We start from the raw sequence: 24,722 nt of genomic DNA on the forward strand, positions 1-24,722 counted from the left end.
TTAAAATATGGATGTAAATCAAAATATAGTACATAAGGATGTCTGAGGCTTTGTGGCTCTACTGGAAAGTGGTGGATTGCTGACTTTGGGTTGGGAGGGACTTGCTGCTCCAGGGGAAAGACTTTAGGTATCTTGAGGCCTTCATATATGATGGTAAGATGGAGGGCAAGATTAACAGGCAGACTGTTGCAGCATCAGCAGTAACACAGGCATTACTAGGTTGTCGTGGTGAACAGAAGCCGACCCTGAAGGCCAAGCTCTCAATTTATCGGTCAATATATGCTCCAACCCTCACTTATGGGCCTGAGGTTTTTGGTAGAGGAAGTATCTGTGATATCCAAAAGAAGGATATCACAGATACAAGCAGCTGAAATTAGTTTGCCTGGCATGGTGGTTGGGGTCACCCTGAGAAATTGAGAACAGAGCGGTACTGCACCTTTGGATTAGCCAGTTTAGGAGTTTTGGGTATCTTAGGGATGGCTCTTGGTCACTCTCCTACAGGGGTTTTTGGGCATGTCAAATTGGGGGGAGATCCGGGGAAGACCCAGAACACTCTGGAGGGATTACATATCCCATTTGGCCTGGGAGTATCTTAGAATCCCGCAGAGGAAGCTGGTGGACATGGCTGGGGAAAAGGGTGTTTGCTTACTCTGCTGCCACTGCAACCCGGGCCTGGATAGCTGACCATGATATGATACGTTGAATATAATACTCTTTCTGCTTCTCTTGCTTATTGCAATACAAACAAATTATTGATACAGTCTGTATGAACGTCTTTTCCCCTGTAAAACAAGGCCTTCTTGACTCTTGTTGCTTAAACAATTGTGGACATATTTCTAAAGTGAAATCGAAATGCCTGTCTCTTTGTGTTTTCTTTCTGTTTTTATCAGAGAGTACAGCAGCATTTAATTTTCCTTCACATCTCTGTTTTCCTCACATCTCTGTTGTGAATTGGATAGACCACACAGTTTATGTATAGTATGTTGAATCTTTCTTTGTAGGCCTTTTTGATCTGCTGCTGTATAATGCAACTGGTGATGAAAGATCTATTAGAGGGCTGTTAGTGCTGAATGAAGCAATAATCTGGCCTTTTCCTGAGTCTCACAGGAGATATAATTTCATAAATACCGATGTTATGCAAAGTACCATAAACTACCCCATCATAAGCAAAGACATAAACAAGATAACCATTCCCATTTATCTCTCATAAGGGCTGAGACAGCAAGTGATGGAATATTTGCCATAAATCAGACTTGATTTCAGCATGCGTCAGCAAGTTGCACTGCATAGACTGTTTTCTTAAGTTGCTGACCAGTGTGTTATGGTGTGATGCAGCAAAAAGTGTTATACCTTGAGCCATGTAATGTGATGTAAGGTTTTTTCATCCCACAGTTATATTTAAAAAAGAAAACCCTTCCTGATCATGAAGAATATTCAGTTGCATACTTACAAACCAACATTAGTCCAACTGTACTATTGTACTGTAACTATAAACCACAAAATGTGATCCATGAAATATTAAAGTGATACAGAGCTTGGTTAACCTTTAATATTTGGACATCATTACAGATTACTTAAATTTGCATTTTTCAGGGACCTAATTTATAATGCTGGCATTCACAGACTGACACTATGTGAGGAGTGAAAGCCTAAATTATTCATTGAAATGGAAAATGCTATAACAAGGCAAGCATAAAGGCGAGCTGTGAGAGTAATCTGGTGATGATGGTGATGATGATGATACCTTTATTGTCCCCTGGGAGAAAATAATTGCTGGTGACAGGCTGTCAGTAGACACATTACAGAACAAACAACACTATAATGACACAGGATTCATGAACTTACTGTAATATAACTAAGTGCTACTGTATACTGACAAGCAGAGAATATCCGTAGAATGATTTCTATGAGGCTGAGGGGCCCTGTACAGCCTGCAGCAGCTCATATTTTTTGTTTAAAGAATGTGCTGGGTCATTTGCAACAATAAATCCCTTCCTAATAGCACAAGTCTCAGATATACAAATGAGCAATTAAACAACATCGCTATATCTCTCTCTCGACTTTAAACTGTAACCCTCCCTCAGTGTTTATTTCTGTCCTCCCAAATTAGGCTTCCAGTTTCTATGTCATCAGAATATTTAACTGAAATGTGATCCTTGGGGTTAGCTTACTCCTACAGAGTTTCTCCCTCGGTCTGTTTAAAGGTGTATTAAAACAGGAGCAGTATCTCTAAAATATTTTCCCTTCCTTCGTTGAAGGACAAAAAAACATTGGGATAAGAAGGAACCATGATATAGATGTAATTTAATATGATTAAAGATTATGGCCTCCAGACATTATAACAAAACATTAAGGGAATTTGTCACAGCTAATTCAGAATAGTCAGACAAGTGAAAGTAGGTTTAATATTTACACTCACCGAGCACTTTATTAGGAACACCTGTTCACCTGGTTATTCATGCAATTATCCCATCAGCTAATTGTGTGGTAGTAATGCAGTTCATAAAATCATGTAGGCACAGAACAGGAGCTTTGGGTAATGTTCACATCAAATATCAGAATCTGGGAAAAAAAAAGAGATCTCAGTGACTTTGAACCTGGCACGATTGTTGGTGGTTTGATTATTTCTGACACTGCTGATCTCCTGAGATTTTCACACATAACAAACTCTAGACTTTAACTCAGAATGGTATGAAAAACAAAAAGCATCCAGTGAGCCGCATTTCTGTGGACAGAAAAGCACCTTGTTGATGAGAGAGGTCAGAGTAGAATTGTTAGACTGGTTGGAGATGACAGAAAGGCTACAGTAACTCAGATAACCTCTCCTTACATCTGTGGTGTGCAGAAAATCATCTCAGAAAGCACAACATGTTGAACCTTGAGGCAAATGGGCTGCAACAGCAGAAGACCACGTCGGGTTCCACTCCTGTCAGCCAAGAACACAAGTTTGAGGCTGTAGTGGACACAAACTCACCAAAACTGGACAGTTGAAGTCCAGAAAAAGATAGCGAGCTCTGATGAATCTCTATTTCTGCTGAGGCAAGGAGATGGTAGGGTCAGAATATGATGTCACGAATCCATGGACCCAGCCTGCCTTGTGTCCATGCTGGTGATGGTGGTGTAATGAGAAATGTTTTCTCGGCACACTGTGGGGCCCTTTATACCAATCAATCATGGTTTGAATGTCACAGCTTATTGTTGCTGCTAATCATCTTCTAATGACTGCTTCCGGCACGACAGTGTACCATGTCATAAAGCAGAAGTTGTCTTCAGTTGAAGTTGACTTCAGTGGACTTCAGTGGCCTCCCCAAAAGCATGTTTACAACATCTTGTGGAATCCATGCCACAAAGAACTGAGGCTGCCACCTCATTCTGAGTAACTGCACGAGAAAGAACGAGAGAGAGCTTGGTGAATAAATTGCAGAGAAAGAGCAGTGATTTACAGTTAATTGAAGGTATTTGTCTTTATTATTAATCATGAGAGCTCCTCTTAAACTGTAAGCCTGCGTGTTTATCACTAAATCACACAACTCTGTCATATTCATTTCAGTATTTAGCAACTCCTGTTTGAATCAAGTCAAATGTGTGTTTATTGGTGTCAAATGCAGAGCCTGTAGACACAGTATGTGGTTGTATGTGTTCACATGTTTTGGCAGGTTGTTGTTGACGTAGGCAGAGAAAAACACAATTGTGTGCCTTCTTGTGAACTTGTACACGTTTTTCTATGTATGCATGAGTGCACATGTATGGATGCCAGTATCTGCTTTTGTTTGTAAGCATGCAGTGTTTTTTTCTGTCTGCATGCATATATGTGTATGTTTGCATTTGCTTACTTGTGTAAAACCCTGCAGTATGTTAGAAGATGGTGGAGGCATCTGCAGCGCCTGCCAACGGTGGGAAAGCAGGTATTGGTGTGTTCCCAATTGTAGACAGAGTCATAGGGAATAAGCTGCTACGATTAGGTAGAGCCCCAGTCTGGTATCATTTGTTTGTTGTGGAGCTTAAGTTCTTAAGTGAGTACTGCTTAGAGGTGAGGGCTCAGACTTGTATTCCTTCCTTTTCCTGTCTTTTTTTTTCTTTAGACTATCTTCCCCCTCCATTGTGTTTTCCAGTTTTCTTCCTCTCATGTCTCATAGACAGGAGAGTGGAAAGACACGATAAGATCCATGCCAGAACATTAAGACAGTGTTTTTCAGTTTGTGGTAAAGCGGGATGCAGCACCAGAACTGCTTGCGTCACTGCTTTCTTGTTTGTTGCATTCAGTGTGGAATTGCCCATAAAACACAGTAAAGTGTGTTTACCGGGGAGAGGGTGCTTGCGCACACACCTTATTTCCCCAGTTGATTTCACTCTCTCATTATGTATCCACTCTCACCCAAGCACACAGATACACACATGCAAGAAAAACGCTCACAAAGACACACAAGCATTCACATCTCCTGCACACGAATCCGTCATGAAAAGTGCACAAATCACAACTATGCACGTCTATGCACATGTAAAATACACACATGGAATGTGGAAGGTGCAAAGAATCTTCACACTCTGACACACACTTGTGCACACTCTCTTATCAAGGGCTAGTGATTAAAAGCCATCATTATCTTTCTGTGGCCGTAATGAGAAGCACACACCTGTTTTCCACAGCTGTTCGCGATCACAAGCTGTCGTCCTTCACTCTAGGACCAGACCCTTTGGAGGTGATGACTATGTGATGCCATAAATCACCAGCTGAGAATCTAGTCACCACGGAAACAGGCCTCAGTGGGATCAGCTAACCGAAGGGAGTTGTCTTTTACCCCTGCACCCAAAGTCCCAGAGCAGAATGGGCTGCACTCACTATAGCTTTTGGCCTTGCCCATGGCACTGCACGCATGCAGGTGAATTATAGCATGAGCTCAACATGTATGCAATCAAAGGCCCCGGTGATGCCTGACTTTGTGAGACATAGAGTTTTTGCAGAGATCACATATGGGCCTAAGCATGGTTGACATGAGAAAACTTAATATTCTCCCATTCTCTCTGTTCAGTCAACCGCACACATGAATTCAGACACATTCACACAAAGAGCTCAGTTTGTGATAAAAGGTTTTGGATTGGTTCTATGTAGGTGCCCTTTTCCATTTCATTTTGCAATGGGTCTGAGAACCTGTGTATTCCTAATGTCTTTAAAGCTGGTATCTTTGCTGCTCGTGAACTTACTACATATCTCTATATGTCAGTACTGACAATTCGCAGATGGATGATGTGACATCTCTGCCAGCTTCTTCCGTTAAAGGCTTTTTGCCCTTCAAACAAAACAACTCAAAGACATTTTTGAAAATTGACTGACATATTGGACTGTGATAGTTATGAAAGAATTGTTGATGTTCCATCCATGTCTTGTATATGTATATATTTTTTGAGTCATTTGTCACCAGGATCAATCCTGCAGGTTTATAAGACAGTCAGGTGTCAAGACTGTAATTTAAAATGTGTGTGTGTATAAGTGCAATTTAATAACAAAACATAAAACTATATTTGGTTTTGCCCTGAAAGCTAAGCAAAATCATTGAATCTGTCTTAATTGTAGATTAAATAATTAGATATGTTTTTAGTAGCAAAGCTCTAATTATTCAGGATGTTCAAATCCTCTGTCCTAATGTGCAAGGCCCTTTCTTACTTGTTTGAATGAGGCATAGTGACATGGCAGGATTTTAGAGCGCTCTGGAATATAAATTTAATGGCTAAATTTGCTTGCTCTGGCTGTGAGCCAACTGAGCAAGGAAGTCATGTTCCATATGCCATTCTACTTCTGTGTCTGCCCTTTTTATTAAGTGGCTACTTATCGTCATATATGTGACTGGCTTTCCCTCTCTGTCTGTCTCGCTGTGTGGGTTCATAAAAGTAAATGTGCAAGATGCGTTTTGGCTGCATTTTCTTTGAGTCTGCCTTTTTGATTATCACTTCCTCCATTCACCATGGTTGGTCTGCCCGCTTGACATTTGAGTCTGAAAGTGTCAACCTGTCTGACCAAGAGAGAAGAGAGGGGGGGAAAAAAGGTGCAGGAAATGCAGACAGGTGGGGGATGGGGATGAAGAGGGAGGTGATGGATGGAGACGAAAAGTGAGGGTGAAATGAGGTAAAGTGCTGTCAGAGTAACAAAAGGTAGACTTTGATACCAATATTGACTTTTGTATATATATTGGTGATATAATACATTTTCTGTAAATACAATTGAGAAATTGTTAATGGACAAAATTACTGTGAAGGAATTAATTTATGTCTAATTCAGTAAATATTTGATTTAAAAAACAAAAAAAATGTAAACATAAAGCAGTCTCGTTCATTGATTTGCAGCATTATTGGCCTAATGTTTTGACAGACATTGAAATAATGGCTATGGTACAGCGAAGTCTCTTAACTGTAGACAGCTTGATATCATTTTACGTTCTTTATTGTCTTTTCATTCACCTCTATTTGACTGTAATACTACAATACCTTAGTAAAACTGAAAGCTTGTCACAAACTGTCACTCCACAGTGATCAGTGAAGATGCATGGCTAAGCGAAGGTCACACGCACACACACACACCGTATGGTACACCATATGTACACATAAAAACACCAATTATTTCCTATATAAACCCACCAGCATCTTGACAGGCTTCATGTGGGTATTTCCCCATTTCAGCGTACTGAAATGAGCACATGCAAACTGTTTTACTTTGAGCACTGTCACCTCAGACACATCTGTGTGACACATCTGGGATGCGGTATATGCGTCTGTTGATGCATATCAAAGCAGGTAGTGTTCTGTGACGTGACTGGTGTATGTTAGTATTTTTGTGATGGCAGATAAACACAATAGATATGGTCTGCTCTAAAGGCAGGTGTTCTGGGCTAGGTGCCTGAGCCACTTCAGCTCACAAGTGAAATGTGATTTTAAGTGTGTCACTGCAGTCATTTTTGTCACGTTCTTCTCTGTATGCAAGCTATATTTCATCAGCAGATTTTGACATCATTATCATTTTGCAGGCATTTTTTTTTTATAAAGGAAGAGCACTAAGAGCTCCGTACTTAGATAACAAAAGGTGAAAGATGTGGAGAGAGGAGAGGGGAGTTGAATATGGGAGGCTTGACTCAGATCAATAGGCTTGCATTGGGATTGAGAGAGAGAGAAAGACAGAGCAGTTTTCTCACCACTGCAGTGTATTGATATATACTCCCATCGTTTCTCATTATTTGTGTGTGTGTGTGTGTGTGTGTGTGTGTGTGTGTGTGTGTGTGTGTGTGTGTGTGTGTGTGTGTGTGTGTGTGTGTGTGTGTGTGTCCACTAAGCAGTAGGGAGAGAAGAGGTTTGAGGAGTCATACACATTGTGCCCCGATGCTTGTTTAAGCACAAATTACATCTCACTGCAGTCAATAGATTGTCCTGATAACTTCTGTCTCCCCCCTTCTCTCCCTCCCCATCTATCTCCCTCTCTCTCTTTTCTCTTTCTAGGTAAGTAACAAAACAGCAGAGATTTTATCTGAACATGAGATGCCTCAAATGTCAAAAGGTAATGTAATCATTGCTAGTTTCTCTATTTTGTGAGCTGTTTAGTATGTTTTTAAGTTTGTAAACCTGAAATCTCAACCCCAGTTTTACTATTAAGCCATCTTTAGCATCACTGGATTACTTCTTCAAGTACATCTATCATAGCTGTGAGTGATCCTGTAGAAATCATTGTGATAATAATAAAACACAATTCATTATCTTTCAAAAAAAATATAGCATTGGTTACATTGTAAGATCTCAGCTTATGGTTATGACTAAGTAAGTAAGGTTGCCACTCTGTATGACTGGACTGGCATGAGCAGTTTGTGTATGCACTGCTTTCACCTAATGGTGGTGTTGTGTTTTACTGCTAATCTGTTTATCTAATCAGATGCTGAGGTTAGGGGGTCTGTCTCATTAACTTGCAGGATATTGATTTTCTGTGTTTATAGCAAAGCGCTCTGCTGCAGCCGCTTCTACATTCCCAGATGGGAGGAATGCAAGTTGCTTTCCTCGTAGCTCATCAATCGATCCCGCCTCAGCTCAGGGTTGTTGTGCTGCTGCTGCTGTGTGTGTGTGTGTGTGTGTGTGTGTGTGCTTGTGTGTGTGTGTTTGTGTGTGTGTGTCTGTGTGTGTGTGTGTGTGTGTGTGTGTGTTTGCTTGTGTGTGTGTGTTTGTGTGTGTGTCTGTGTGTGTGTGTGTGTGTGTGTGTGTGTGTGTGTGTGTGTGTGTGTGTGTGTGTGTGTGTGTACATGAGTTAGTGTGCCTGCAGTCATGCCTTGGTGTAAAAATAGCTACCAAAGCAGATTGATTGCTAGAGAGACATGTTTTATGTTTAGAGCCAGCTCAAGAGAAAGACAGAGATGGATGGTGGTGCTGTAAACGATTTAGCTATTAGCATTGTTTTAGCTCTCTTCCTCTTGATAGGCTATAAAAACGTAACATTCTCAGTGCTCTGATGGATTTCTGATTGACAAATGGTCTAATACCACTTGCAGTGCTGAGGCTCTGAAACCTTGTGTTACCATAAAAATCAATAGTCTTTATATATTTTAATGAGGAAGAGCTTCACAAGCAAATTCCTTGCAAATGCATCACAGTTTGGAGTTGACTTATTTGCAACACGTGTGTTCAACCATGTTTGTCATGGCCACATGTACTCAGTGAGTGGGTAGGTAGTTTGATATGGTCTTATTTCTTTGTTTATAGTAAAATTCCCAACAATATAAATCTTAACAAATGGTATAGGTAATTTCAGCCAGCCATCAGGCTCTGCAAAATTCTAAAATTTTCCACTAGACATCCAGCACTTGAGCTAAACTTGTCTGATCTCACGGTTCAGCATCACTCAAACTGCATGCAGACGCGTAAAAAAGGTTTCCAGATTCCAGTTAGGGTAGGGAAAAGCCAAAATATTAATTTAGATCTCTATGCCATGATAAAAAGGGAATGTAAGGCTTCTCGTCATTTCACTGGACTCTTAAATGCGTTTTTTTTTTTTGAACTCATGACAGTGGATTTTGACTTCTGTAGCTCATGGCCCCGATTTTATGGAATAAATTGGTTGTACATGTTGCATTTCTGCTCCTGTGCTCCTAGGCAGTCCTGTAACATATGTATCGTCACTCTTCCTGCCCTGAGCTTGATTATGATAAATGCGTGGGAGTGGCTTCTCTTGCATGGAGCACATCAGTGTGTGCCATTTGCTGCGTTGAGGGTGGTGTATGTGTGTTTGTGTATGTGTGTGAGTGTGTGTGAGGGCAATGCGTCATTCTGCGACTTGCAGAGGCCCAGGAGCTCCCCTTTGGTAGCTCCCATGCTGCTTCTTTCCATTATGTAACTATGCTGTTCTCACACTATCGCCCTTTCTCTCAGTCTCTCTCTCCTCATCCCTCTCTGCGTTCTTGCTTTTGTGTATGTATTTGCAGAGCATAGCAATTTTCATAGCTGTGGAGTTGTGTTTTGGTGGGATTTAGGGGATCTTTTGTGCTGATGCAGGGTTTGAAAGTTTGTGCCACAATGCAGCAGACAGCAACTTGTAGGTGCGTCCAATCAGTATTCTGTTTGTTCTCTCATTTTCTCTTTTGCCTCAGCTTTGCTCTCTCTATCTCGTTCTGTCTGCACCTTTCCTTGTAGTTTAACTGTATTCTCTCTGCCTGTGTATTCATGCATTCATCCCCACCCACTCATTCTCTGCAGCATATCCTCCTGTGATACAGCTGGAGTCACAGTTGGAGACAACAAGATTTTTTTATGAGTATTCCCTTTATACCCAGTCACTTATAAGAGAACTGAGTTATGCACCAGAGAGTTATTACATCTCTTATAAAGGAAAATAGATAGAGAGTGTTTTGGAGTGTAGGTACAAGGGAAAGAGTGAATTTGAATCTATTATGTTTTGGAAGAAGTGTAAAAAAAACAAAACCTCAGTTATTTTAATAGATTCATTCACCCATACAAATCTACTTTAAACCTAATATTGTCTATTTTTTTTTTTTATCTGATCAATTCTTTCCTGTTACACAATTTCTGACTGAGTGATGTTTGCACCATGCTGGGCTTGGACAATAGATGGCCCTCTGCCATGAGAAGCAGCTGTTTTACAGTCCATGGGAGCAGGTGTATGTCAGCATAGCATACCCATTACCTTTGTGGACATTTTTAATGATAGCAGTAACATGATACTTTGTTGATCTCTCTGGGGAAGCTCACTATTTGTTTGCTCCTCTCACAGTAGAAGTCACTGTGTAGGGTCACATACAGAACAGCACACCTGGAGCTGACAATATGTTTGCGTGTAAAGGCAAAATCCACCCTAAAACATTCTAGCATGGCTTTTGGAGATGTCCATGTGCCTTGTATTTCTGCTTAATTTTTGAAAAAATACGTCTGGCAAAATCTAGATGGTGTGAAGTTACATCATGGTACATGTATTTCCTTGCCCTGATCCATGACTGTTATTCTACATACAACTGTCAGACATTTCACTCACTTATAGACTCATAAAATCTGTGGCTTATAAAATGAACAAACAATACAGAAATCTGGTGAGCTCAGAAAATGTTGTTTTACGTGGTTTGTACTGTCCTTAAACCCCCTGTAAACTTGGTTTCACATTTTTTGCTTATTTTATGCTCACCTGACATTTTACCAACATAATAAGTCAGTGAAAGCATTGCCAACTGTCCTTGAGGTTGTATTTTTAACATTCTTCATGTAATAAATTTTATGAACAGCTCACTAAACTAATTGTCAAAGCTGAGGTGGCAATCCAGTATGAGGGGCCTAAATTGGGCTGCATATTTCCTCTGCACCTGCAGTCAAGTTTGTTGATTGCTTGAGATTTTTTTTTTTCTCCAAACCTCAAAATATCAGGTTTAGTCATTTTTGCTGTCCACTACTCACGTATCCTGCTGACATTTAACAATCACTGAGTGGAAAAAAAAATCAGTAAGATTTCTCACTAACACTGGCCTCAGTAGTCATGCTTTAAGTTGCATTTTGAGGAAGTGGAAAGACTTCACACTTTTATTGACTGGGAAAACTCATCATGCTGTCATTGTCACATTGCTCCCTCCTCCCACACATATAACACAACTGAAATTCAGAGAGTTCAGAAATGTTCTCTGAAGGGTTGTTGAAATTTTTTCCTTGAAATGTAGCAAACCAGTAACTATGTGAGTCGTGAGAGAGTGGCTATACCACTTCATTATAAAATAATTCCTTGAATGCACTGAACCTCAGGGGCTTTATATAACATTTCCCAGGGTGGAGTTTTCTTTGACAGTCTCTTTAGCGTGTTGAATACCTGTCAGTGAGGGGGGGTCCTGCGCTTTTTGCTTAGTGCTCCTCCCTGTTTTTCTGTGACTGTACTCAACAACTATGATCCACCAGATGGTTTATAGTTTCCAGTAAAGTGGTAGGTTCTTCCTTTGATCTCATGTTATAAAAATTCAGACTTGTGGTTAATGTTTCTTTCCTCGCCTTCCTGTTGGAGCCTGCAAGCACCCACAGATGTACAGAGAGGCATATCCATATGCTTGTGCACGCACGGTCACATTTGCGTGTTTTCAGCCACGCGTTCACATGTGCAAAACTGAAAGGCACACAGGCAATTCAGCTATCTCTTCTGGACTCAGCATCTGTTTGCGTTTAAGTGCGAACCATTAAGCGGCAGAGTTTACTTTGTGGCCCATTCTGCATGTCATCAGCCATCTCCTGTGACAACAACCAAAAAAAAAATGTCTTCTTCTGCTTCTTAGGCAGAGAGCAGAGAGTGTGTGCGACGGAATGACTTTCTTTCAGCAGAGGATCTTCTTATTGTTCATCCTGTTAACCTTGACCTGCACCAGCCTCACACAGATTTCTCACAAATGTAACAAGCTTTACACAGATCGCTTCTCATGTCAACTCCCACACTGACATTCACAGAATCTTTACACATCTTAAAACTCCCTTTCCCCTCCCATCCGTTCTGCAGTTGTACAACACTGCATCCTATAAAACATTTACTGGAACTGTCTTCACGTAATGCTCCTCCATTCTTCTATTCTCTTCTGTTTTCTTCTCTCCTCTCCTCTCCTCTTCTCGTTACACCCCCAGGTATTTATCATGCTCTCACATCAACCAATTACAGTACCACTCTCTTTCTCTGAGGGACAACAACCTATTGAACAGTTAAATATTCTCTGTTTTTCTCAGGCTCTTCTGCCATTTGTCCATTTGTCTCCTCGGCTGTCTTTAACTTGAAGCCACCTACCACCTGCCGGGGGTTTCTAGTGAGCTGACAGGTTTCATTTGTTGATGGTGAGGTGTGGATGAAGAGGGGGTGAAAGTTTGACTTTTAAATGTCATGGGAGCCATGACAGCAGACAAGGGTGTCAATGCCATCTCTGTTTGCTCCTCAGCCTTTCCTGTCAAATCTAGTCAAGAAGCAAACACAGAATGCTATCATTGGCATGATAGTCAGGGATTAACACATTACTGGTGTAATACTAACACATTACAGATAACACAGGTTATAGCAACATACCCAGCAGTCTGCATTAATTTGGTGTCAAGTTATTCTTTAAAATGAGTAGTTGTATGTTTGAGAGAAACACAAGATATTTTAACAAGATAAGCTTTGTTGAGAAAGAAGGAAAATATTTTTCTCAACACTGTCAATATATGATCACAGAGAAAGTCAGTCTGCCCCACAGGTTGAGAAGATAGTTATAAAGGTCTAAGCTCCAAAATGTTGGCACTGACATCAGATTTGCAGAACAAGACTGTAATCACAAGTTTACTTCTGATTAGAGAAGTCATTTTTCCAGTTCAATTGCACAATAAATCACCGTTTTGGCAGGCTTTTAAATCAGTCGCACTTTAAATTGCATTATTGTACAGGTTTCTAAATGGGAGCCAGAAATAAACAGAAATTGATTTGTCTGAGGACGAGGCTGTTATGGTGGGCTACCCACATCAGGTATTCTGTTGTATGAATCTGTATATGAGCTTATATATATATACATGAATACATATGTAAGACTGGTATGAGAGAAAACAGAAAATAGATTAATATAATCCATTGTTTTTTGTGTTTTAGGAGCTTGTCACTTGTGATTAAGATGCATGGCATATTTTACTCTTTTTCTCCAGTTGGAACCTTTTTTTTTAACTTTGTAATTAATGGCAGTGCATCCTAGTGGTGTTTTGCACATTTCTCTCACTTTCTATAATATTAAATTTGTTAAAATGGCTGGTCTTCCCCTTAAAGACTTTATGAGGCCTTGTAACCTAGCAGATGCCACCTAATGAGCATGACTTTTTTTTAATTGGTTTTTTACTAGTTTTGTAACTTTTGTATGCACACTGCCACTTTGCTTGCATTTTATCACTGAGAATGTAAACATGAGCCCATTATGCAAGTATCTTGAAGGGCGTGTGCTGTTCTGTGTGACAGAGTTCTGTGGTTTCTTCCACAGTTTGCAGACAGAATGTCACAGACTGAGCCATTTTCAGAGTAAGATAATTTTACAGTCTGAAAGCCTCCTCCTAACGTGCAATTACTTTAACAGTTTAATGTCACACAAGTCCCCCACAATGCTCTTTCCTTCATGCTGCTCCTTCTTCATAATTCATGCCCCTTAATGGAATTTAGGGCAGTTAGAGGAAAAACATGAGGGAGAAAAGCCTTGCAATGAATTTCCATTACACAAACTCCCCTCAATAAAGTTATTCACGTCTCTAAGTCATTCACATCCTTTGTTCAGTCAGTGTGTTGTCAGTTTTATCTCAGTAGCTTGATTTGATTTTTTTTTTATTTATTTTTTTTTTTGTCTTGTTCTCACACTTCTCTTTATGTTTTTAGTCTTTGGGGATGTCAGTCAGTCAGTCAGTCAGTCAGTCAGTCAGTTAGTTAGTTAGTTAGTTAGTTGGTCCACCACTTTGGTCCAGACTGAAGTATCTCAACAACTACTTGGTGAATTGACAAAAGTTTTGTACAGACATTCCTCGTTCCCAGATGATGAATCCTAATTACTTTTCTTACAGTGTTACCATGAGGTTGATATTTATGGTTTTTAGTGAAATTTCTCAAATATTGAATGGCTTGCCATGAAATTTGTTACACACACTCATGTTCCCCTTAGGATGACTTATCACTTTGGTGATCCCCTGACTTTTCCTCTAGCTTCCGATTGTAGCTCTGCCCAAACTCCAGGGGCATAGCTGGAAAGCGCAGTTTAGAGTGATTTCTTTTGTTGTGTATTATTTACATTTTTTTGAGAAGTGATTTATTCTTTTTTTTCCCTCTCGTTTTTTTTGTCAAATAAAAAGGAAAACACCCTCACACCACCAATAGGTCAAAAGTTCAGTTTTTCCATTGCTTTGGTTTATGACCAAAGAAATGCTAATTATATTCCCATCAGCATCAGCTGTACTTTGTATTTTGTGCTAATCAGCAAATGTCAGAATGTTAGAGCAAAGATGGTGAATAGTGATAGTAATAGTATATCAGGAGGAGCACATTACCCTCTTGAGACATTACACATAAAACATATAATCTGCAAGTTTTACTGCCATTTTTTTCCCCATATGCCATGACAAAATACTAATGCCTCACAGTGTGCTTTATAAATTACTAAACCATGATTTTGCCGTTTTGTGACAGACTGTGATGCACATGTTGATGCCAAGTGAAAGCAAACAGAATGTGGATAAAAACAGCTGAGTCTAAAAGGTATCAGACATCTGATAAAAAGTATCAGATGTCTCTCCAAATCCGTTTTTGAATGCATGTCTTGTGAGTTGAAAGCAGTGACAAATACTTTGAAAACACTTTCACAGTTATGGGAAATAAAATGTGTTTATATGGTACCATGGTAGTTTATGTGAGTTAAACAGAACTGACAGGAAAAGAGTAATTCAAGTAAGCCTCCGTTTCACATGAAATTCTAAAACCTGCAATAAACAGGTGGACAAAACCTGAAATAGTAATAGATTTTTAATGACAAGATTTTTCTCCACTGTTGATAATTAGATGCATTGCCTAAAAACAAACTCCACTGAACAGGATCTAAGTTAAATTCTTCTTTACTCATTCAGTGTAACAGCATGCTTGTATTTTCCCCTGAGCCTACAGTAATTAGCATATCACCGGAGGTCATCATTGGGTCATATCATCCCTCAGAGGAATTACTAATCACACCCAGATAGACACTCAGTCCATCCAGTGCTGTGATTAAGGCTCAGACTAGTCAGCCAGTGCAGGGGGAGCCAGTCGAGCGCCTGCAACAGTGACACAACGTTGGTGCAATGCAGGAAAAGTCTATTTTTGGAGGGGTTGAGCAACAGAGCTGACACCATGGCCGGGAATGGAGGTACGGAGAGTATTGGGTGGGATGATTACGGATATTTAGGGAGTAAGAGTGGGAGAGTGCTACACAATAGGGTTACAGAGATAGCATCTATCTTTTTCAACATATGTGGACAATATGTATCACTTCTCTTTAACAGCCTTAGCTTAGAGGAACAGCCTCACAACGGTCAAAACCACAACAGATTACAGAATACATTGAGTAATTTAAACAACTAAAACAAAATTACAAAAGTGAGGACAAAAATCTTCACTTACCTTGTATTCACTGTTAGCTATCTATATCTTTCACTGAGCCAAAGAGATAAAGGGCTGAGCGTTGTCACTATGGCAAAAGTGCAGAATGGTGATTGGTGGAAACGTTAATGAGCCTCTAGATTTGATACAATACAACCAACTGACTAGTGAGCACAGAAATTTTACGACACCCCAACTAGCGTGCTCCCAGAGAAACTATCTTCCAAAATGTATTCACCTCTGTGGGATGAGCGGGTGAACTTAATTTGATGGCTCGGGCACAAAGCTTTTACTGAAATGTGCAACGCAGCATCTAATTGGTCCTATTTACGCTCTGATGGGAGCAGATCAAAAGCACAATGGTGGCAATTGACAGAACACTTGGTAACTATTGTGAGTTTTAGACTGCACATTGACTGTACATTCATATATCTGTGACACTGAGGATGAGGGTGCAGGTCAGTTTGGACATGGTGTGTGACCCCAATCAGGGCATTTGCTTCTATTTCACATTTGTTGCCATCAAGCCCTTTTGAAAACAAAATTTCAACTGCTTCACTGCATAGGAACTGAATGTACTTTTGCATCTGTGTTTTCAGGGAGCATTTACCTCCAAAATAATTCACAAACAGGGAGAAATTAAAAATATTGTTACCTGAAAAGATTATTATTGTTATTTATTATTCTTAAAATACACCCTATATGTAAAAAAAAAAATGCGTACAGTGCAGTGTATTGTTCAGATAGCTGTGAATGAACAATCACACAGCATTTAATTCAGAACGGCTCACTTGATAGTACTTGGCATTGATTACACACTTCCTCATTCAGCCAGTTGACTGCTCATCTTCAGTTAGTTCATCAGATTGTTGCCATTCAAAATCCAAAACAAAAATCTGTAATACGTAGCATCTATGTGTTCGCTGGTTGCGCAGATGCACCTATGCAATTTGTGACGTCAAGTGGGAAATACCAAAGTCTGCAATAAATTCTGCACCTCTGCAACTCTAAATTAATGCTTTATTGAAAGCAGGTGCATTCAGCTACATATATAAAAAAAAACACACATGGAAAAGTGCCATTTATTGTAAAACAAATACACACCATGTTTTCTTCTACACTTACAGGTCCCTTTTAACTGCATGTGTCTGTGGCTTCTCTATGCTTGGTTTATCACTTCTGTGGTCACACCTCTGAAATTTGTGACGTCAAGAGGGAAATACCAAAGCCAGCAATAAATTCCTACTCATGTTTACACCTTCTCATATTTCCTGGTCAGCAGTTCACCATTTACTCTGAACTTCTGCTGCTTTACAATTGTGATATGTAATAAAGACCAGCTCAAAAAGTAAAGGTGTAATTTTATGTTTTGGTGACTATTCTTGTAGAAAGTAATAAATCAAAATCTCACCTATAAAAGCACCTGGTTGGGTTAGCTAATGCAGTATATAAACAGTTCTGTAATTAGCATGTAAATTTTTATTTCATTATTGGCACTTTAAAATAGCAAAAATGATGGTTTCTCTGTTAGTGTAGTGAGATAATGAAGGTATCAGAGAGAAGAGCAGAGTTGATTGTACCAACTGTTAGCGAGACCCGTCCTCACCAGATGGTGTTGTAGTCGAGATTGCCTCGGGTTATGGACCACTGATATTTCAACACTCTCCCATCTGTACCTGGTCTCTGAAAATTGCCTCATGAAGTAGTCAGAATAGATATCGCTATTCACAATGGGGAGTTTTAACTGGATATTCGTGAAGCTTTTAACTATGGAGCCTGGCCCATCATCTCGTTAAGATTTGTAAATGAGGGCAGATTTAGTCTCTTTTTCTGCAAATCCTGACACGTATTTGCCTTTGAATTCTGTTGCTGTGTTTCAATCATGTTTATTTTAGTGTGAATCTATTCATATGTTGTTAGTTATGAGTTGTGTTTAAGAAACAAACATTTTTAAGGGTGTGAAGATAAGAATATGAGAGAACATGATGAGAACCTACATCTATTTTGCTGCATTTCAGTGTGTTATGAAACACAATGAATGCCTAATGAGACCACTGTCAAATTTAGCTTAATCCATAGTGTTTTCATTTTGAACACTCTTTTGTTTTGATACTCTTGCATATGAAATATCACACGCATTGTGCTTAAACTGCAGGGAAATTCCATCAAGTAGCTTCAGCACACTCATAATATTGGGAAGTCTTACAGTAAATAGAGAGCTGCGGTGAGTAAAGCAAGCCATTTTTAGACATCAGACAAATGTTGGTAATGTTGTATTAAAGAGCTTAAATCAAACACATTCAAGGATAATCTTTACTGTGATGACAGGTTGGCGCCATTAGTCATACTGAAAATTGTTTTTTGTCATTGTATTATCACACTCAATGGTACGTAGGATTTGTAAACTGCCTTTTCTGAGTGTAATTCCACCTACCACTAACTAACTACAAAATATGTGGCCTTGTTTTCATCGTCCTAAAAGTGAAATACCTGATTAGTGACCTGTGAGACTCACAGTATATGTTCTATACCGTACATGTGTCTTTCACCACTGGCTACAGATGTTGCTGTAGTCCTTGATGTTTTTTTTTTCTAATAAATTTAAGTCCCTCCCTTCCATCTTTTGGTCTTCCTTAAAATCAAAGAGTCAGATAAAAATCTCTCCACTCCACAAGTGAGCAATTTTTGGACCACTTAAACATTCTTCACATTCTACCAGTGGCCCTTGAATCCTCCATGTCCCCATTAGATGTGGGAATCTAATTACAAATATCTGATTTGAAGGGGGAATGAGTTAACCTTTGCTGAAATGCCACTGCATAACCATCTGTGAATGGCAAGGAGGAGGACCAGGCCCAAGGCATTTGCACAGCGACACACAGAGTGATGGACAGCTGGCCTACCTCAAAGGAACAAAACATGCACGAGGGCCCGGTTTTCTTTGGATCTCTAGAGAGATTTGCCTTTCTATTTGAATGTAAACAGGGACTGACCCAGCACAGCTAGAATCAGTGACAACAGGCTAAAGCAGCCACTGGTAGGCCATGCTGTTGCAGCAGCTCTATGATATGACTGTAAACGTTGTTGAGCCTGTGTCCTCTGGACAATCGATCTGCAGATAAATGAAGAAAAGTACTTTGCTAAATGTCAGTACACGTGAAATTGATATGCACTTGTTCCGCTGTGTAATCTGTCCCCCCCCGATGCCTAGTTACAACGACTCATGTCAAACCACTAATGTAATGGAAAAGGCCTGCTGATTCCAATATGATGTGATATTTTGCAGATGGAAAATACATTGTTCTGCTTACAAGCAGGGGTCATAGATGATGATGGGTTAATACTGTGCCGGTACTTTATGGCTGTAATATCTTATTGTATTAGCTTTCTGTTGGGTACATATCGTTGTTTCAAGGTTTCTGTGTCCCTGCAGCATGGCTGCATTTTATCTTGAGTTTAATCTTCATCATCTTCTATCTTTTCCTGCCATGGTTTCGCGGTAAGAAAAAATGATGAGAAAAGCCTAATCACATTCACCTCCACTTCAGTCCCCTACCTTTGCTCTTCATCTCTGTTTCTCTCTTTTGCTTTCTTTGCCTCTCTTGCTCTCTATATGTATTTGTTTCTGCCTTAATGCTCTCTTCATTTTTTCCACTCTCTCCTCCAGTCTCTCTCTTTCAGGTTGCAGGATGAGTCGTGACAGCTCACCAGTGTTGAGTAGAGCAGGGGCCAACAGCCCCCAAAGCAGGGACAAAGATTATGCAACACCACACACATACGCACAGGGACATAGAGTGTATATTCTATTATTAGACTGTTGTTTCTAGTTTCCATCTGTGTGCAAGATGTTTAAAACTATATGATTGTTCTCAGAATGAATCTGAGAGGCAGATGGAGAGCTGATCTTTTTCTTTGTGAATAACAGGTGCTTCAGTGCTTTCTAGCTGCTTTCTTGTTTAACCTTGAAAGCCCCTTAAATGATTTTTTTTTCTCCCTGTTGCTGCCTAAACAGTCAACCCGCCTAGAGAGCTGCATTTCTGTCTTCATTCTCCCTCAAGTAGATTCCTCAACATTCCGGGCTTCTCCACCCTATTCAAGAGTGGCTGTTGTGGCTGAAGGTGCAGGCTTACAGAGGCTGCGAGGTGGTTTGACTTTTGGCAGAGGTTGAGAGGCTGCTGACGTGTGTGTTGGGCAGGATGTGTGTAAGAAGCAGTGCTGGATCCTGTTTTTCAGACCGCAGCAACTGGAGCTTAGCCACAGCTATGGCTTTTAATGCAAAACACACACACACACACACACACAACCTTAGTGTGCTAACCCCAACCTCGACTCATAACTTCCTTGCCAACACCACTCGCACACAAATGCGCAAATTGATATTCGCACACAAAGTCACTCATACATATGCATGCAAGACAGTAACACAGACCGACACGCACTCTGTTTTGCTGTTATTTTTCTCATCATCTTCATAATTGGGTGGATATAAAAGACACTATGACTTTTACTCTTTTTGATTGCTGTTTGGCTTATAGGCGGCATTACAGACTCCATCTGGAGCCCAAAGCTGCTGGTGTAAGAACAGAGGAATGTATTATACTGCAGTTAGGGCAACGACATCCTGTATAACAAGTTTCTTGAAACAAACATGCCTTGAGAGGCCCCCTGCATGCTTTCACAGGCGCACATGCACAAACTACAGTGTATGTCACATATACACACGCACACGTACAGAGAAAAATAAGATGGCATTTGTTGTGCGGTTTGAAATTTCATGGTTCACTGACATGCACGCAGACACTAGAGACAGACAGAGGGTGTGCTTAGAGTAGCAAAAACAAAAAACAAACTGACAGGGCAACAGCCGTGCTTGCGTTGTTATGACGAAGGAGGGCTATAATAGAGACAAGAGACATTACTTAAGAAAAGAAAAGTAGAGCGGAAGAAGGATTTAAGGGGAGGAAATGAGGGGAATTACTTCTGTCAACACAGTGCCCATGTTACACTATACAGTGGAGGCATTCTCTGTGAATATGTGCACTCTGGCATGTATTCTAATTGTACATGTGCAGACATGTTCCTCTCTGAATGAAGTGGAGCGGCATGTGGTAAGAGGATCAATAGGTTTAGCTGACTGGATACTGAAGGAGCAGGCACTCCTCTTGCACAGGGTCAGGACATCCCACTGACTGCAGCAAGGAGGGAGGGAGGGGGAGAGAGACGAGCAAGAGCGAGACAGAGAGAAGGGGAGATACTGATACTGAGACGCTTTGCTGTTTTTCTTTTTTCTCTCTTCATTTTCTCACTTCCCTCCTAGGGAGGTTGTGAAAGGGCAGAACAGAGAGGGAGACGCAAAGAAAGAGAGACAAAGGGGGCAAAGCAAATGTGAGTGTGTGAGCAACTCTGTGTGTAACATGCTCTGTCATGCTGGTGTGACTACTGCTGCCTCTCCAACCGGCGTCGTTGGCTGTCAGGAAAAGGAATGTTTTCCGGAGGAATGAGTCCCTGAACCGGTTCACCATGTGGATGTGGGACAGTAATTTCCAAACCTTTGCCGGAAGAATCCCACGGAAAAAAGAGCAGCGACCGGAGAGCTTAGCTGGTCCTGCTGGGTGGCCGCCTGTGCGCTCGCACTGCTGAGACTCTCTTAAAGACAGAGTTCACACTGGGCTTAAGTCTGCATCCAGTTCATATTTTTTATCATCACATTTATTGGAATTTTTATTTCTCTTCTGGAACTCAATGGATTTTATGGTGCTATATAGTTTGATTTTTAAGATTTCCTTGTTGGATATAAGCTGGCGCTTTTTGTAATAATGCCCTAGGACCAAACCAGTGAAGCTGAAAGTTCAGAAAGGGCTCTTTATTTGAAAACTGATCTGAATGGGTGCGTTACAGCAGTGGACTGCAGTATGGGACACTACATATTGTACTGGAGCCTGCATATACTGTGGGTCAGTGTCTGTAGATAGATAGCCACGTAGCTAGAGGGGATCAAGGGTGAAAGGTTAACAGGTAGGGGGATCAGTCCGGGACACAACTTCGGTATGAAACCTGGGCAGTGTCCAGGTGTTCCCAGTGATCGGTCCATGATGCACCTCAGTCATTTTCCTTTTAGAAGGCACTCCTGGATATGGTGAGTATTGGTGGTGGTGATGGATGAAAGATTCTTGTGAACTTGTTTACTCTTTGTGTGTGTTTTCTATCTTTTCATGGGTTTATTGTTGTTGCTTTTTTGTGTACATAGGAATATGTGCATGAGTTAATTTAAAAGTGTGAATAGGCGTGCAGATTCATTTGTGGGTGTGTGTGTGTTGTTTTTGTGGTATGGTTAGAGCTCCCTTAAGGCTAACCCAGCCAAGCCCAGTGTCGTTTTTTTCCCAGCTCAGCCCAGATGTATTCAGGGAAATTTATTGTTAAATGGGCCAGACATTTCCTGTCATTTTCTCCCACTCTAAATGCTTGAGTTGATCCATAAATGGGGTGGGGGGGGGTAGTCAGAAATAGCAAGCACACAGGGGTATTTTAACACTCAAATCACTTTTCAAGAGCAAAACGTGCTGGAAAAATACCTTGACGAAAGTGCTGTGTTGTTGGGTTTCTCTGCTGTCTTGTTTTGATTAGTCATACTTAGGCTGGGTATCTTAGGGGAATAGTTGTCTCCCAGCTATGCTATAAACTGGGAGGGACACAGAGGAGTCAGTGATGTCATCAGAGTGGGCTGTTGGGATATGAACAATTCTCATATTTCCAACAAGGTTTTTCCAGTTGTTTGGTGCTAATCAGGCAAAATATATTAACCCCATTCAACAGGTCATAGCCTTACAAGAGGTAACAAGAGGTTCTGTTGCTATTTATCAGACCTGTCTATCAACTATTACTGTGTTACAGTAAACATGCGCACACTTGCTTCTCTCGCTGAACTTCACCACAGTCTTAACCACATTTTCTTTTCAGTCACAAACAGCCCTGGGCCTCTTGGTATTGTGTGTGCTTTGTATTAATTATATTTTATTACTTTATATTATAAAGCTTGACACAAGCCTGCACACCATATTTCATCCTCATGCTCTCTGTAATTTCCAACACTTTCTGCGGGGGGGGGGGGGGGGGGGCAGCCATTGATTTAACTGATACATCTACTTGTACTGCAGAGGAGGAGATGTGCCTGATAATTCCATAAGTTTTAGTGTTGAATTCAACACTAATGAATTGAGTAGATTGCTGACTTGGATAAATAGAAGGCCATTTACTGACCTTTTCAGCAGAGACAGTGAAAGATCTGTGGAGAAGTGAATTGTAGACAAAAGGAAGTAAAAATGTGGAGAAACTAATGAACTTGATGCAGAAGTCAAGGCACACACACATCCAACCAGCTTTGCAGAATTACTTCATGTATACACACATACACAAAAGAGGGCTGGGCTTTCAATCAGGAAATGGTGTCAAATATTCCTTCGTAATCCATGGACGTACCGTAAACAGAAATGCAGCAAAAAGATCATTGCTTCTTTCTTTCCTCTTCACAAACAATGGTAGGTATTATTATACATGCACTGTCAGACTGTAAAAATAATAAACTCAGATGCAGGTGCGAGTGACCATCTTGAAAAGTTTAGATGAGTGAGCTTGTAATTGGTAAGTCAAGTGTTTCAATAGAGAAAGAAATCATGTCACTATTAACATGCACTGGATACAGTCTTCCTTTGTCGCTGTTATTCCTTAATTAATTTGAGAGAAATCTGACTAAGTTGTAATTCACAGTCTGCTGGAATGTATTATGTTGCTGAATTGGATGGATGTAACAAATCAACTAACAGTGTTGGAACGACAAGTCAGAGCTGTCATGGTTGTCATAGTTGAGCATTAGTCTCTGAAAATGGGGTATGAGCCAGTTAGACTCCATTTAAACCTTAGGCAGGGACCCCCCCCCCCCCCCCCCCCCCTCCCGTCTCTACACAGTAAAGCTATGCACCACCTTGGTGTATGTGAGTATGTATGAGTCCAGAAGAGCTTTCAGGAGGATCTGTATTATTCATTGTACCATGATACAATGGACCAGTCTCCTTCTATCTGTGTCAGACCTGTGGTATACAAGCCGAGAGGCACTGAGAGAATAAGGCTTATAAAGATTCCACAAAGATATGGATCTGGGTACTGAGTCACAAAAAAATGAATACGTTCATGTCAAGAATATGCATTCACACATGCACTCAGCCAGACATGAACGCACACATGTATTTGTTGAACCTTTGAATGCTAAAATAACACATTTGAGCTCGCAAATTACACGTGTTTCTCTCCAGAGTATATTAAGGGCATTATTGGCAAATGCTGCGCCTCTTAGCAGGCCACACTGCATTATTGTAGGGTCAGCATTTTTATCACTCCAGTCTGCATACATAACCGTTAATGTATAGAGATTCTGCAGAGCGATGCTATAACTGACGCACTGTTTTCATTCTACGTTTTTAAACGTGCAGGGTGTTGCCTTCAGCACCACGATAAATAAACTGAGATGTATGATTGTCTAAACTTCATTAAACACTAACCAGAAAGGAAATGAAAAGTGTGTGTAGTAATCCAATTAAGTGAATCCAGTGCCTCAGAGACCAAGGGGAGAGAATAGATGGGGCTATATTTAGAAAACATGGATTGGAAATGCATTGCTGCATCGCTTCTCTCTGCCTCTCTTTCCTAAATGTTGGAGGGTGTGTATATTCAGCTGATACTAAAAGGTTTAAATATGTCATTTTGGTGTTTGTTTGTTTTTTCTCAGCATTTTTTAAGCAAGGTGTTAAAGGACATCAAGTTTCCTTCTCTCAGCCTCCCCACCCCTCCTTTTTTTCCCCTCTCATTCTCTCTCTCAGTGGCCCCAAGGGTGGCTTCCTCAGACGTACCACATTTTGTCCGTAAGATAACAAGACACAATACATTGTTATCTCATTTCTTTGAGGCTTTCTCCCACTGCACATTGTCATTGATTCTAGCCGTGCTGGTTCAATCTCAGCCAAACTTTAGATTACTTTCTATCACTCCATGTTACTTTGTTGGGACTGAGGCAGAGCTTTTAAAATGGGCTTTCTGGAGACAGCAGAGACCTGCTGTC

General features: G+C 40.5%; 1 protein-coding gene across 3 annotated transcripts in view; it reads left to right on the forward strand.

Moving 5' to 3' along the window:
* The window catches only part of pde4d (phosphodiesterase 4D, cAMP-specific), a 175,725-nt gene that overhangs the window by 94,321 nt on the left and 56,682 nt on the right, over positions 1–24,722 (forward strand). The window contains exon 1 of one of the 3 annotated variants that reach the window (XM_041041854.1): positions 20,946–21,749. The exons of the other annotated variants lie outside the window; for them this stretch is intronic. Coding sequence (XP_040897788.1) covers positions 21,661–21,749 — 89 coding nt within the window. The 5' untranslated portion in view covers positions 20,946–21,660. Of the gene's footprint in view, positions 1–20,945; positions 21,750–24,722 lie in introns of those variants that run through there. 3 annotated transcript variants of the gene reach the window in all.

Source organism: Toxotes jaculatrix, chromosome 7 (assembly GCF_017976425.1).
Source record: "Toxotes jaculatrix isolate fToxJac2 chromosome 7, fToxJac2.pri, whole genome shotgun sequence".
Lineage (NCBI taxonomy): Eukaryota > Metazoa > Chordata > Actinopteri > Toxotidae > Toxotes > Toxotes jaculatrix.